At 40.8% G+C, this 17,057-nt stretch overlaps 1 protein-coding gene across 2 annotated transcripts in view; it reads left to right on the top strand.

The window, feature by feature from the left end:
* Nucleotides 1–14,572, top strand: part of vopp1 (VOPP1 WW domain binding protein) — a 38,303-nt gene extending 23,731 nt beyond the window's left edge. For both annotated transcript variants that reach the window (XM_007897624.2, XM_007897625.2), the window contains exons 2-5: nt 335–393; nt 9,486–9,563; nt 9,923–10,074; nt 13,254–14,572. In XM_007897624.2, coding sequence (XP_007895815.1) covers nt 335–393; nt 9,486–9,563; nt 9,923–10,074; nt 13,254–13,444 — 480 coding nt within the window. In that variant the 3' untranslated portion in view covers nt 13,445–14,572. The remainder of the gene's footprint in view (nt 1–334; nt 394–9,485; nt 9,564–9,922; nt 10,075–13,253) is intronic.
* The last annotated feature ends 2,485 nt before the right edge of the window (nt 14,573–17,057 follow it).

Raw genomic sequence — 17,057 nt, 5'->3', positions numbered from 1 at the left:
GCAATGTTTATCAAAGGTGCTGACTGCCAGTTTAGGCGGATGTTAAGAATTCCCATGACACTACTTGAAAAGAGAAGGGAGTTTCTTCCATTGTCATTGTCAACAATCGGCACAGATAAATTGGTCATTCACTTCCTGACTATTTGTGGGATATTGCTGTGGGTATGTTTGCCTACAAATATACATTGACTATACTTGACTGTATTTACCTGTAGTATCTTTTGATGTTATAGATTGTAATATCAAATGTAAGGATTTTTATTATTGTGATTACTGCTTGACAAAATCCTGGATTGCACAACCCAAACTTACAGTGGCTTATTTATCTCCTTAGAGTACAGCGGCCAAAAAGTACTGCTGGTACGTGGATGCAGGATATCCAACCTATTTTATGTAAGTAGCCTTTAAGACTCAACTTTATAATCAGTTATTCCAGTACATTTCCTCTGTTTGGAGACACATTCATTCTATTCTGTTATTGTATAGAATGGAACAGATCAGATTCAGATAAGCTTACACCAATTATTAGCTTGTCCTTGTTCATTCCTAATGTGTTCACAACATTTGATCAGGAGAGGAAACGATTGCATCAGTCGTGCTTTCTCACTAAATCCTAGAGGTTTGCTGAAGGAAAAGTAAAATATGATAAATTGGCTTATTAGCAGAGAAATGAAATGTTAATTGCACTAACATTTTAAAAATGAGTGCATTTAGGTGGTAATTCTTTTCATGGTTGATAAATAATAATGATCCTTGCAATTGATATTGCCTTATCGTGTCATTGAGATGTCTCAAAGCACTTCACAGAACATACTATAAAGTGAATTGACTAAAATTTGTGGGCAAAATGTGGTAGCCACTTGTGCACAATATATTATAATCAATGGACAATTTGGCCATTTGAGCTTAAAACATTGAGTTTCTTTATATAAGTAAACCTTACATAGCTTAACCACTGTAGGACCTAAAGGCATGAGCCTGACGAATTGAATGAAACTGCTAATGCGCTTTCTTATCGTCTGCAATCTGAAACTTTCATGGTTCACATGGCTCAATATAATACAATATAATCCAATGCATGTATCACTAACAGCAAATAAAATATACTTTAATGTAGGATATATAGTGCTAATTGTGTAAACACCAACCTTAACTAACCTGCTGCACTTGCCTACAAAATTATTGTCACAGCACTTTATATTAAATCCTGTGAAACACATTAAGACGTCCTCCTGACTTGAAAGGCACAATGTCAAATGCAAGGATTATTATTGTTATTTAGAAACCCAGTGCTCCATATAATAAGATTAGACAAAAATAAAGGATGTGGCAGTGAGGCGCATGGTTAAACTGTATGTTTGAGATGGTTTAAACCAAATGCAATCAGAGAGCCGTAGAGAAAATGACAGAGGTGAACATTTTAATAATTCTTCATAGAATAATGACAGACAGTGCAACATTAACATCAAAGTACATTTATATAGTATCTTTCACGTAGGTTGCAAGTTGCAAAGCACTGACTGGGACCCAAGCTGGGTGGGTGGGGGAGAAGGGTTGAAACCAGTTTTGAAGATGGGGAAGACCCTGGGATGCTGTTTCAGAGGCAGCAATAGAATGATTGGATCCTCATTGACAGATGGAGGTGCAGAAAGACATGAAGCAGCGAGGTGAGGTAATGGAGGCATTTGAAAGTGAGGATGAGAATTTGATCTGCTGGGGGATGGGAGTCAGTGGAGCTGACTGAGGAAAGAGCGAGTGAGCAAGCTGTGCAGAAATTTACATTCGGAGAATGTTAAAATATTAAGAAAGAAACAGGCCAGTCTGCGTGGGTCTTTTCCTCTACATGAACCACCTAATCTACTTTCACTCTTCTGCTGGTTCCAGATACAACATCAGTATTCCTCTTTTCATGGATTTATCTACAAATGCAAGGATTATTATGAATAATTATTTAATATTATTAATTTCCTTTTCAAGTATTAATAGACTTTGCCTCGAAAACAGATTGGGGGAAGATAAAATTACACATTCAACAACCCACAATGTAAAGAATAATTTCCTACCCCCCCTTTTAATTTTTTTTAAACAGAATTTCACCAAAAATATTCATGATTCCCTCAGTTTATGTAACATTGTCAATTTTACAGCTAATGTTCCAAAGTTAAATATTGGAAGTGTTTATGATACAAGGGTGGGGGGAATGTCTTAGGGTGGATTGAATCACATTAGCAATGTATCAGAGCTCTCATTATACACATCACACCTGAGGTACTGTATTTCTCATCTAAACAATCATAGCTGTCACTGGGATGAAATGACTGATTGCTTGAAAAGACAAGATCTAGTGATATATTTATGTCTGGAATTACCTGTTATGCAAAATCATCCTTTTTGTTCATAGAGCCAAAAGTGCAAGGAGTAGGTCCAGAGACTTACCCTATTCATGTCGCATTTTCAAGCCTCTTGAGTTTGTCAAATTGTTGCATTCAGTCTTACCTTTGAAGTCAGTTTGCTGTGGTTCTTAGAGAAAGACAGCTTCAAAATTAAGAATTTGGAGAATTCTGTACTTTCTGAAATACTACATCAATAGAGTAAATCTAGATTCAGGTGGAATTTTCCTAAATTACAAAAACCATTGTAACAGTTCATTGTAAGAAGCATATTGACATGATATTGTGTTATACTAAATACAGATGTTATTCAGAAAGCAGGAATCATTGCTAAGTTGTTAACATATACACTTTTGTCAGCCTGCTTTGGGATTTTCGGAGTACTTGAATGTCTTAATAATATTCTCCTATATATTAAATAACAGTAAATGTGTTCAATTCCTAGCTGATTAAGCCTATATAGAACTAACCTGTGGCAATCTCGGGAGTTCTTTTCCTGAGCCAGGTGGACAGCACAATCAATCTGGTTCATCGGCAGGAATTGGAAGGGCAGACCAGTCACTGGGGGCATGAAATCCTTCCACTCAGCTCCTGTTAGCACTGCAAGCCAAAGCCTTAACAGGCAGGATATTCCTAGCTGGACAAGAAGCAGGAAAGCTTGCCAGCCAGTGCCCTCAAAGGCAAGCTTTTTGGTTTTAGCTGCTTAGATTCCAGCAGTACCCCAACACACACTCTGGTGTCCCCAAGCCATGGTTCTTGCCAATTTGCGCCTAATACATTCTGGAATTAGGTAAGCAGGGTACGTCCCTCCAGGGAGAGAGTGTGCATTCCATTACAACAATTTATCTCTGGGATTTCCATGTGTAGGTGGGATGCATGGAAATCTCAGCTTGGTTTGGATACTCTTAACAACAAAATTACATTTGTATCACACCTTTCAAGTAGGGAGGACGTCCCAAGGCGCTGGACAGTCATTGTTTAAGCATGGTGATAGGTGATAGGTTTCCACATGTATCAGACACCCGGCTGATCTAGCTCGGTCCTTGCAAATGTTTCTGCTTTTATGGTACAGTAACTACTGAACTGTAAGCGACCACTGGCACAGTAATGATATCGCAGACTGGGAGTCGTGCTTGAATATCAGAATTTCCAGGCCTTTTGTACTGGATCCAAACATTATTTGAGTAGTGACAATAAGAAACAAAGGTTCTGCAAATGAAGCATACGACCACACTTACAATAAATTGCCACCACTGAGCATTCAGCTGTTGGCAGCAGCAGCAGTGTTGGCAATGGCAGAAGATAGAGCCTGGAAGAATCCAGCTGCAAGTGCAAGTAATACTTTCTATGCAGTCTGCCCACACCCTATGGTTATCTGTGAAATGCTGTCATCAGCAAAGTGTAAAAGTTATATTCATTTTCTTCCACGTTTCATCTCGGTTTGTGGTCCTGGTTCATTCCAGAAGATTGTCTTCTCACAAAATATAAACATCATTGTATAAACTGCATTTAGCTCTGCTTGACCCATCAGGTCCCAAACAAATATCTATGTGCACTACCCAATTTCTAACTTTTATCTACTTTTGGTCCATTTTCATAGCTATTAATCCACACTTTTTTGGGGAGGGGGTAGGGGAATTTTTTAGGGAGTAACAGACATGAAGGTTTCCGTCCATCCAAGAGGTTTTTATTATTATTACTATTTTAACATTGCGGACCTAATGTTATGACAGATGCAAAAGAAGAAACACATTACAAAGGTGTCATTGGAATGTGTACTTTTCATGGTGGACTTCAGTTCCACACTCAACTCATCATTCCGTGCTGTAGATTTAAGCTTTTAATTACAGTATTACTGAAATAGGTTTCACCGAGAATGGTTCTGACAGCTAATAAACTGACAATTAAAAAGTTTAATTAGTGGATGTTCCAGATATCCTAATGGTCGTTTTAGTTTTTCAGGCCAATTGATCCTTTGTTAAACTTTACCAAAGTGGAAACAGATTGTTAAATCTGTGCTAATTGTGCTAATCTGTGTTGACACAGTCGACCATGCATCTTCCTCCATCGCCTCTCCTCCCCCATCTATGTTAGTGGGACCGCACTCGCATGGTTCGAGTCCTACTTAACCAACCACCTCCATTTTATCTCAGCAAATGGTTTCTCCTCCCGGCCCTGTCCGGTCACCTGCGGGGTATCCCAGGGCTCCAACCATGGGCCTCTTCTTTTCCTTATCTATACACTCCCTCTGGGCGATGTCATCTGCAGACACGAGGTAAACTGCCACATGTAAGCAGATGACACACAAATCTACTTTGCCTCCTTCAGAACCAACTCCAGATCCGCCGATGTTCTATCAGCTTGTCTGGCAGACATCAAGGCATGGATGAGTGTAAACTTCCTGCAGTTGAATATGGACAAGATGGAAGCCATATTCCTTGGCTCCTGTCAACATCTTCACTCCTGTGGATCTAAACTCCTCAACCTCCCTGGGCTCTCCCTCAGACTCACCAAACCAGTGCGCAACCTAGGCATCCAGTTCGAACCCCAGCTGTCCTTCCTCCCCCACATCCAGTCCCTGACCAGGACCGCTTTCTTCTATCTCCACCATATTGCCTGCCTCTGACCGTACCTTACCCCAAATGCAACCGAAACCCTCGTGCATGCGTTTGTCACCTCCTGCTTGGATTACTCCAACGCACTCTTCGCTGGTCTCCCCAGCTCCAGCATTCACAAGCTCCAGCTCATTCAGAACTCTGCCGCCCACATACTGACCCAGACCAAACTCCATACCCACATCTCACCAGTTCTGGCCCAGGCTCCACTGGCTCCCCATCACCGAACGGATCGACTTCAAATCCATTCACTCCCTGGCACCTCCCAACCTCTCCAACGTCCTCACTCCCCAATCCACCATCCAGCACCTCCGCTCAACTGGCACCGGCCTCCTGCTCGTCCCTCGCACCCTCTGCCCACCATCAAAGGTCGCGCTTTCAGCCACAATGCCCCAAAACTCTGGAACACTCTCCCTCAATCCCTCTGCCTTGCCCCCTCTCTCTCCTCTTTTAAGTCCCGCCTGACAAGTTTCCTCTTCGACCGTGCTTACAGCCACCTCCCCACCGGCTCAGAGTCAGGCTCCGCCACTGTTAAGCGCTCTAAGACGCTACCCTGCATGGAGGGTGCTATGTCAGTGCAAGTTGTTGTTGTATATTTGGGACAATTTTGTGCTGTAGACTAGAGTCCAGTAAGAACCATTGCAGACTGAGAGTATATGAACCCACGGCAGACTGACTGCTTGTCTTGAAAGAGAGGAGTTAATTATCGTCATTACCTAAACTGGACATAAACTCAGGTAACTGGTAAAAATGAAAGCACTAACAAACCTCTGATTTCAGATCTCATTCATGTCTTGCTGTAATGTTTGATCAAACTTTATACAATTTCCTAAGCCTAGAGTATAGAGTCAAAAGACACGTGTTGTGTGGTTAAAGGGCAGAAGTGTTTGCTGACTAGGGTATTTCTGGTCATTCAACAGTAACAAATTGCATTTCTATAAGCGCCTTTCAAGTATGTCCCAAGGTGCTGGACAGTCGGAGCTTTGCCATAGTTTTAAAGTTACTTCCACAACAAACAAATTTAGGCTTCACTTGGCGCAATATAAATGTAAGGTGCTGTTGATTTATAATTGCTGAAGTGACCAAAGTTTGTAATCTATCGTAAACACAATATAACCATACAAAATGCTCGGCTCCAAAACACTGATTGTACCTTGGGAAGTCCTCCCGATGTGAAAGGCGCTATACAAATGTAATTTTGTTGTTGTTGTATATTAGTGTTATTTTGACTCCAGATGATACCATGGCTGGCAGGTTACCGCTGTCAGGATAGACTGATAGCTCATAGTGATGATATCAAAGAGGCTACACAGATGGTTGGTGTGGACTATTGAAATGGCGTTTTAGAGTAATTGAGCAATGTTTTGGTATTGCGGTGAGGTAGAAGGCTTACTAACATCTAACCGAATCCCAGGGTGTTTGATGCTGAGATTGGCTGTAAAACAAGTACGGACAGGGGTGGGTATGAATGCTCTGGAAGGTGCTTAAGCCTGTCATTGTCTCATCTCAGATGTGAAAGGCACTATACAAATGTAATTTTGTATTGTATCTCTCAGCGTTCTCTTTCACTGTCAGGTACAGGCTTATAGTCCTGTACCTGCTTCTCCTCACAAGAGTTTTGGGTCTCTTCCAAGATCTAGGACTCTCAAGCTGCCGCTTCAATCTTAATTACAATCCTTAGTCTCCTCTAAAGTTCTGGGTCACTATTTGTCTCTATCCAGCGTAAAAAAACACACTTTAAAATTCCTATAATAGTGAATAAAACACTTAACCAACTTCTAAACTAGATTTGGGATCCTCTATTTATTTGCCATTAAGGATTTTTTTTAACAAACAATGTATTGTTTTCCCCTAATAATATAGATGAGAAAAGTTTATAGAAGTTTCTTGGACAGATTTGCTTGAAAACCATGTGATCATTAACAACTATTGTTTGAAAAGACATAGATACGCCTAAAACTGTCGGACAATGTTCTTAATCCCCATTTCTGATATCGATACAACAATTCAGCTCTTCTGGCACAATTGGATCCTACCTTTAAAAGACATGAAAGTTACAATTTTGCATATCGAGTTCATAAAAATGGAGAAACAGAATGCTTTATAGAAAGTAAGAACATTTGTGTTTGATGCAATCCTTCATTACCTCAAAATGTCTCAAGATGCTTCATACGATGAGATACTTTGGAGTGTTGATACACTGTCGATATGCAGGCCAACAGGGCACCTAATCTGTGACAGCAACATCCCACAAACAGCAATGAGATGAGTGACCCATTGAGCAGCTTGTAGTGAATGAGGGAAGGATATTAGCCAGAATATCTCCTGGTTTAATTTACTATAGTATCATGGAATCTTTAAAATCCACCTGATCCGGCAGCCAAAAAAGTCAGGTTATTGTCTCAAATGAAGTCCAGCACTCTCCAGGCCAGTCCTGCAGTGCCCCTTTACATCATGAGCTCAAGTCCCACTTCCGACTTCTCTTTGTAAGAGAAAAATCCTATGAATAGTCAGGTATTGCGCCCCCAACCTTTGTAACTCCTTCCCAGCTCTGTCTCACCCCCACTCGCTCTGTGTCTGAATCCTGTGTAAAAAGGTATTGCGTTGATCGCACTTATGGTCACATCTCCATTCCTCTGCTTTGCTCAGTGTTCAGCCTTGTCTTGTCAAGCACTCCTGCTGTATAAAGGCTGTTGTTATTCTCGAATGGCCAGTCTTCCCTCATACCTGTTCCCTAAATCCTTTTTTGGAGGAATTTTTGGAACCAAACTGCAGGTGTGGAATACTTCAATATTAAAATAACTGCTCTTGATTGTGCATTTCCCACTTAGTTATAGAGCCCAACATTTCATTTTGCCTCCAGCCACTACACTTTATAGTGAATCTTCTGAAGTATTTTAAGATGTTCTTCTGACATGAAAGGCTGTGTATTAAATATTATTTGCTTTCTTAACCACGTGTGAACACTGTACTAATAGTTTTAATCACCCAACCAAAGTCTCTCTAATGGTACGCTGGTAATAATATGAATAATAATCTTGCATTTGATATAGCACCTTTCACATCAGAAGGGTCTATTCACAGGATTTACTGTAAAGTGCAGTGGCATCATGGTAAACAACATTTTTATGCTAATTGGCTGCAGTATTTTGCCCATATAATGCACAGTCAATCAATCCACTTCACAATATATTCTGTGAAGCGTTTTGAAACGTCTCAAGAATGTGATAAGGCGCTCTATCAAATGCACAGATTATTATTATGAACTATAATGGTGAAAAGCCACATGAAGAAAGTGAATGCTGAGAGAAGTATATACAATGCATCTCTCCTCACATATTCCATTACTAAAATTTTGTTTGAAGACCAAAACCTTGATGGAATTCTTAAATGAATTGCTGAGGCATAAAATGAGCATGCTGGATTTCTGCTGTTTTATTTCTTTAAATAGGTGGTTCCGAGTTTGTGAGCTACCTGTAAGATAAGAAAATGTGTACTACGCTGAGAGAGTTCACAATAATTTTCGACATCTGTGCGTGTGTGTATTCGTTATCCCATGGGAAGGGAATGGGGGAGAAGGAGAAGCACTTTCTGCTTATCTAGATTGTTTCCTCCGAAGCTTACTAACCTCTTTCTGCTGCACTGACACAAGGGACGTGCTGCAATTAAATTGGGAAATGAATATTCACTGGATAATGTGAAATGTGAAACTGCCTTTCAAGCCTTGAAATAGAATGAATGTATGGTGAGGCAATCGGCAAATCAAATGTAGCTCATCACCTGTCACAGTAAATGATGCAGCAACATATTCACATTCCCAGTCACATTTTCCCTTGACAATAGCTGCAGCTTTTTGAGGGACAGAGAATAATAGAAGTGCTCACATAGACAATGCACTTTCAGGCTGTTGCCCTGAGCCAGGCTGACACAGGGCCAGGTGACATCCTGGCTTAGTTAGCAGCACTCTCACCACTGAATCACAAGGTTGTGGATTCAAGCCCTGCATCAGGACTTTGAACTCACGTTGTCAAGCCCGACCCGATAGAGAGCCTTGGTGGAGTAGACACGAGGCAGAAAATTCTTTAATTTTTTAATGTCACTCCAGTGTAGTTCTGGGGACCCACTGCATTGTTGGAGGTGTTCTCCTTCAGATTAAACATTGAAAACCAAGGAAGCTTCTGCCTGTTCATGTGGATGACAAAGATCCCATGACACTATTTGGAAAAAGAAGGGAATTTATCTTGGTGTCCTGGCCAAGAATCCCCAAAATAAAATTGGTCGTTCAGTTCATGGCTGTTTGCGGGATATGCTGTCTGAAAATTGGCTGCCTACAAAATACATATAAATATTTATACAATAAATAGTTTGAAGAACTTGTGAGACATCCTCTTGACGTTAAAGGTGCTATATCAAATGCAAGGATTATTATTATTATTATTGCATCAATTGGTACATTTGACACAAAGCTCCTACGTTACAGATGCCGAGCGTATGAGGATTGCTGTGGTACAAGATGCTGCATGCGGGCATTTTCCATTCAGCGACTATGGTATTTCTGGTGAGTTTTAACAGAAAGCAATCGTCAAACGTGGAGGGAGGCTACTTTCGCTCCAATGAGCTTGGTCAGCTCTTTCGTAAAATATCTGTTATATAAAAATGTTTAGTTTAATCAAAATATACTTGAGTGCTGTTCTGAGGGATCTCCTCTCCACCTGGGTCCCAGAACGACTCCATTTACTTCAAAGAGGTTCAGCACGTGGGAACATGCCAGGAGTCGCCCAAACTCAGGAAAGCAGCAAGCAATTAACATGTAGCAATAGCCAGATTAGACTTTAAAAACTAGTGACAGACGAGGAGTATGGAACTCAATACATTGATGTCTAGTTCTGTTCTGACTTTCTTTATCTCCCTATATAGGTTCCTTCTGATGATGGGAGTCCTGTTCTGTTGTGGCGCTGGCTTTTTTATCCGTCGCCGGATGCACCCCCCGCGAATGATTGACGACCCTCCGTTCAGTGTAGGATTCACCAGGCATCCAGTGAACACAACAGGATGTCAGACCACTGGAGGTGAGTGTGGCACATTTCAGGGTTCAAAACAGAGTTGGAACATCAGAGGTACAAATAAAGTTAATGGGAAATCTTTGCAACATTTCCAAAAATGAAACTACAGTTTAGTCCCATTATAACGTGTTTCATTTGAGCACTGATTCATTTAGTTAAGTATAATTCTGACTCTCTAAATAAACTTGAAGTTGGTAAAAAAAAATCCAGAATCGATTCATCTTAATTATTATTTATGGTGTTTAATCTCTGTTCTCGCAATTGTTCCTTTACTGTATTTTAGGGTACCGTAGATAGTCTATTAAATAACTACAGAAACTGACTTCATATGTGTCACTGGCTGACTATAGTTATTTAGTCATATAGTTATCTTCAAACAAAATTGATTTGTAATATTGATATTGAGCGGTTCATACACAGAGAATACTGACATAGGTTTCCAATAATCTGTTCGATTCAATGGAGTCTCATTATAATACATCGGTCGAGAAGGTTGTGGGTCTAAGCCTCGCATCATAACTTTGAACTCACAGTCTAGGCTGAAACTTCAATACAGTGATGTTGCAGCATTGAATTGTTGGAGATGCCGTCCTTCAGATAAGACGATAAATCAAAGTTTTATCTGCCTGTTCAGGTCAATGTTAAAGATCCCATGACATTATTTGAAAAGAGAAGGGAGTTTCTCCCGGTGTCCTGGCATCAATTTCTCAGCTAAAATTGATTATTCACTTCACGGCTGTTTGTGGAGCATTGCTGGTGCAAATTGGCTATTCTATTTGACACAAAATACGCATCTTCCATTAAATGCAATGAAGCAATTTGAGGTGTGCTTCCGATGTGAACAGTGCGTTATTAATTGTTTGGATGGTTAAGTTAGCTTGTCGGCCTCCCCAACTCCTCCCTCATCATCCAGAACTCTGCAGCCCGTGACCTCTCCCGCACTAGGCTCCGTGATCCTATCACCCCCATCCTTGCCCGACTCCACTGGCTTCCCATCACAGAGAATACAGTTCAAGATCCTGGTCCTCATCTTCAAAGCCCTCCATGGTCTTGCTCCCTGCAACCTCTCCGACCTCCTAAATCCCTAACATCCTGTTCGCTCCCTCTGCTCAGCGGGCTCTGGCCTGCTTCACATCCCCCGCCTCACTCGCCCCACTATTGGTGGGCGGGCCTTCTACCACTCTGCCCCCACCCTCTGTACCTCCATCCCGCAATCCCTCCACCTCGCCCCCTCCCTTGCCACCTTCAAGACCCATCTCAAGACCCTCCTCTTCAACCATACTTTCGATCTCCCTGCTTCCGCCCTCCACCCTCCCCGACCCCCAGCTTGGGTCCGTAACTCTTTCTGTCCAGGGCCTTGGGATCTCTTCCGATGTGAAAGGCGCTATACAAATGTAATTTTATTGTTAGCGAGGCTGGTAACTTGATGACTGTATGCAAGAAGTCAACTGGTTCATTCACTGCACAGAAGCCAGCTGGTGCCATTTTCTGCTGAAAAGCAAAAACGGCCAACTTCCAGGTCATCAAAGCTCAGTGGTGAGAGCACTCATCTTGCTAGTGAGAGGACCTGGGTTCGAGTCCCAGGCAGGGCGAAACATTGGGCAAGTTTCCGTACTCCACATGCCTCTGTTTCCCTAGCAGTTAGAGTGAAATCCAGGTGGCATGTGGGAAGCTAGGGGGCTGGCTGTGTGCTTGTGGAAGCATGTTATAACTGTATTTATAAGGACCGTTAAAATTAACATTTTGCACAATATAAAAGCCTGGGCATTTTTCAGAATTTTTTGGGGGTCAGCTGGGTGTCTGACACATGCGGATATCCATCACCATGCTTAAGAGCATCCAAACTGATAGTTCTGTGCATCCCACCTACACATGGAAATTTCTGAGATGTTTATTGGAATGGAATGCGCACACTCTCCCTGGAGCGACACATCCTGCTTACCTAATTACAACACCCACTTGCATTTATTGTTGTGATTAGGCAAGAGCCAAGGCTTGGGGACCCCAGGGGTACTGCTGGAATCTAACCAGCTAATACCTCATAGCCTGCCATTGATAGCAGTATCTGGCAAGCTTTCCCACTGCTTGTCCAGCTATTAGGCTTTGGATTGCAGGGTTAACAGGAGATGAGTGGAAGGAGTCACTGTCCCCAGTAACTGGTCCGCCTTTCCTGCCGTTAATAATAATAATAATAATAATAATAATCCTTGCATTTGATATAGCGCTTTTCACGTCGGGCGGACGTCCCAAAGCGCTTCACAGAACACATTGTAAAGTGAATTGACTGTATATTTGTGGGCGAACGCGGCAGCCAATTGCGCACAGCAATGTCCCACAAACAGTCGTAGATTGAAAATGACCAATTTATTATTGTTTTGTTTTGGAGGGATTATTATTAGGCGTTAAGCCAAGCTAGCTGTGCTATCATCAGCAGTGCCCTGGAATACTGCGGACCGGACTGGCTCGAGAACTGGATCACTTACACCACCACAGAGGGTTGGCTCGATTCCGACATTCCATTGCCAAACATGTCACCTTGGAGCCAGTTCATTTCCAAGGAGACCCCGTTTACCTCCACCCACCCAGGAGGATAGTCACTTGTTGGTAAATTTTTGGGGGTCTCCTGTTCATATCAATAATCAGAATAAAGTGATCTAACCAATACACTACAGGACTCCACAGGCCAAACTGTGGATGCTCTGAAATGCTACGTAAATAGAGTGAATTGTGGGTCTGGCTGGAGTTTCTCACTGAACATCTGGGATTCAGCAGGTCACTTTAGGTTGTCCAGAAACACAATATGTCACCTGCTGGAGATCTCTGCCGATTAGGAGAGCAGCTTGCAGCTGAGCATGATAATAAAACTGACTCTCGGGAGATTATTGTACACAGGGATAGTGACATGCATATTCCGGCAGAAGGGAGGTGTTTATTAAGTGACCCTAACGTCTATATCTGCCCTCTGTTGTTGCCTAGATTCTCCCTTTGGCTTTAGCAATGAGACCAAATTATGATTTTTCAGGAATGGATCACTGAGGAGAACAAAAGCTTGCATCACCCAGCAGTCTCCAGTCTTGTTAAATTGCAGGATTTTAAGCTTCCACACGAGGGCTATAAAGGACAGTATCTCATTGTGCTTTGTGTTGCTTAGTGCAATAATAACCTCCTTTTACTTTTCCTCACAGGCCCCCAGGTCGGAATGCAATATTACCCCGAACCTGGGCCACCTCTTCATCCCATTGGGACAACGTTCCAAATTCAGCCCAATGCTCCTCTCCTCAACCCGGCCTATCCCCCCCCACCGGCCTACTGCAACCAGCCCCCACCACCCTACGAACAAGTCGTAAAAACCTTGAATAAGGACGCAGAGAAGTAAGAGTGGGCTCCAGTGGATGCCTCCATCATTGACTGGCCATTTACCTTCTGCAGAAATGGCATGGGAGAGTTGCAAATCTCTGAAGATGTACACTTTGGTCCCAGTGCACTTGGAGTCTTGCATTAAGGCTTCTGATGCTTTGATAGGTTAATGTGCTGTAGAACCGACCTCAAGTTCTTCAAATCAACATACTCTCTAAAAGCAGCAATGATTTTAACATGGGAAACTATGTAACCTTTAGTTTTTAAAAAGAAAGTAAAAACTGGACTTTATTAAAAGCTGTTTCCCCTTAAAACATAATGTACGTCTTATAAGTAATTTTGACCCTTCATATAGATTTTTTTATTTGTGGCAATGTTTATGGCAGATTTAACAAACGTGCTTTCTGAATGAAGCTACCCTTGTTTATTAGTGGTGGTCTACCTGTTACTAAATGTACAATTGCCAAATAAGGTACAAGTAAAATGTAGCCTTCCTGTAATCCTGTTCCATTTACCAGCCACACTTTTGATATTAGAAAGGTCTTTCGAACGAAGAAGTTGGGAAGATTCAGAAGGAAGCACTGTGCTGTAAAGAAGAAAGTCAGAGATGTCCAAGAATGTAGTGAATTTAGTGAGAATGGATTAAGATTCATGGGTTTCACAGCCCCGCTCACACGGAAATACAGCACAGAGGCTCGCAGAAAAGGTTAGATTTATTTTTGTATGAAATTCATGTTGGTTGTGGTTACCCTGAGGAGCTCTAGTAGTATGTATGATGTTAAATGGGATTTTGGTTTACAGAAATGAATAGAGAAGTTGGGTGCTTTGCTAATTTTTAGGGCCAGTTTTGATCTAGAAGTTTGTGCCAGTAGATGAATTTGTTTTGATGCTTTTTCATAAGAACATAAGAATTAGCTTGGCAAAAGAAGACCAAAGTCCATCCAGTTCGCCTTCCACCATCTTGGCAGTCGCTTACACAGGTCATATCCCAAACTATTTGTTGTATGTCATTGTGTTATTTCAGCGCCCAATGTGTTTTCAGTTATTGATCATGTTACTCTTCAATGACAGGAGGTGATGTGGAATTAGTAACCTTGAGATTAATAATAATTAATAACAAAAAAACTTTGAAATATTATTTCACCCACAACTCAGCTGGAAACTGAGAGCACCTTTTTTTTAAAAAAAGAACTTTGTTTTAATTTTAGAAATACTCATTAAAGAAAATTTGATTTAAAAATAATAAATTATGACCTGACTACATTTTAATTTGAAGATGAATTGTTCGTGGTTGTCCTGGCTAAATGCAAAGCAACATTATTTTACATCAAGTGCACAGACAAGACAGGGAATTGAGGCTTTATGTGCCTGTAAGCTGGGATAAAGCATAATCACATTTTATTGTTTTTAATCTACATATTCAAAGTCAAACTATGTTTTGTTCTGCAAATTTCTTTTGCAAATAAAAAATACTTATGTTATTTCCATCAGTAGGGGCGTCAATGACGAGGGACAATCATTCTAAACTAATCATAAGGCAAGTGAAAGGAGAGCTTAGGTGAAATGTTTTCACTTAAAGAATTGCTGGGGTGTGGAATGCACTGCCAAGTGAGGTGATAGAGGCCAAGTACATTGTGGGTTTCAAGAGGATATGAACGATAGAGGCTTAAAGGGGTTTGTCGATAAGGAGGCGCAGTGAGATTGAATACTCTTGAGATAATGAAGGTTGGTGCCATTCTGCATCTCTCCTCTGTAAAGCTCTTTGTACAGTACCTTTGCATGCTCAGCCTGTTGGCGCGTCCCATTGACTTCACCCTTTGTCTGTAAAATGAACAATTCTTAAAATAACATTGACAAAATTCTAACCTACATAATGTTTTTTCATTATTCAAACAAGACTTCCAATTGAGGAACAATGCTAATAAATAAACAAGGTCTGGGCTGCAATGAATGAGAAATTGCTGCAAATCCTTAATCAGATAAATCCTTTTAGCAGCAAAGCAGATTGTCTACTTAGCATTTCCACTGTTGCTATTGATCCATCAGAATGAATTGCTCTTAAAGGAGTCCTTATTTAAATTTGCTGTTACTTGCCATCGATGAGTGTGGAGCTGGTCAGATTGCAAGTGCTAAACAAAAATGATGCTGAAAAGCTCCTGCCATTTAAAAAAAAGGTGTGTATATATGTATACTATATATATATATATGTTAAGTGTAGAGTAAAACTCCTGCCACTGCCATTCTGAATGATGTTTGTTATTCTGCCTGGAGACAAGGTAGAGAGGAAGAATCATGTTGTCTGAAAAATTAACCTTTTACAAAACAAAGGAGAATCAAGCTTTCATTTTTTAACAAACAAAATATGCGGCTCCTTTAAGTTACTTATTTTCAAATAATTATCAGTGACAAGTGCACTCTACATACTTCAAATGGAAGACAGCTTTATTTTATAGATAGGTTGGGTACAGTCTATCTGCTTCTGAAATAATTGGATTCAGCCAAAACTGTCTGTAGTGCTTTAAGAAGTGGCTAGTAGCAAATGTTTAAGCTTTGTACTCTAACCATGGATCATCAGTGCTGAATATATTATTGCTAAATAAGGGTATAAGTCTCCCTTCGTGGCCTGAAGCTAAAATAAAGCAGCAAAACGCAGTAAAACTAACAAAGTGAACAAGGTCACCATTAGAACCACTTGAGAATAACTGATGATAAAAATTTTAAAAATGCTGGATATTTGAAATAACAACAAATTATGCTGAAAATGTTGAACAGTTCGATCATCTGAGAGGGAAAGAGGGAGAGGGCGTAAGAGAAAAAAAAGGTAGAAGGAGAGAGAGAGAGAGAATTTTAATACTTCAGAAATGACTGTTCACCAGTCAGAGGTTGTTCTATTCAGTTCAGACAGTTTAACTTTCAATGTCAGATGCTCTGTTTGTTAGAATTTTCCTATAGTTATAACTTGAAGTTTAATGGATCAACCCTGCAGGCAGTTAATTTGGGAAAATGAAACCCATTATTTAGTGGAGATTCTCAGGATCAATAACTAATAAATAAATACCCATGGAGGTTTTCTGGAATTGGGTATAAGCAGAAAGTTTTGTAAATACTGTAAACCTATCATGTATTGTATAGAATTAAGGTGCCACTGAAAGAATATTACCCAGTTATTTGGTCAGCTGAATGTCTGTGATGCAACATACTTCAGAGAATCCAAACCAGTTCCGCACATATTAGTTTTTATCAACATACTGTCTGAAAGAATTTACATTTTGATGATCTGTGCCCAATAGTGAAAGAATGTGCTGTTCCTCTGTACAGGCACTCCTATGCAGCAGAGCTTTGTGTTCCTCGCACAAGTCAAAGGAATCAGTTCCATTTGTACAGTACTATCACTCCAGAAGTTTTCAGTCTCACAGTATGTTCCAATTCCTTGAGGAATCTTTGATGCAGTTAGGGCTAAATTGAAAGTTCTTAGCACATGGTATAATGTGTTAAGAACTATCTTGCGCGAAGGGCACTATATAAATACAATATAAAGTTACATTTGTATAGCGCTTTCGCATTGGGAGGACGTCCCAAGGCGCTGGGACATCACACATGCAAGTTGTTGCTTTTGTATAAAGATAATTTGA

This window comes from Callorhinchus milii, unplaced genomic scaffold (genome assembly GCF_018977255.1).
Source record: "Callorhinchus milii isolate IMCB2004 unplaced genomic scaffold, IMCB_Cmil_1.0 Scaffold2, whole genome shotgun sequence".
Lineage (NCBI taxonomy): Eukaryota > Metazoa > Chordata > Chondrichthyes > Chimaeriformes > Callorhinchidae > Callorhinchus > Callorhinchus milii.
The sequence above is the reverse complement of the archived record's forward strand: the minus strand, read 5'-3'. Positions and strand labels throughout refer to the sequence as shown.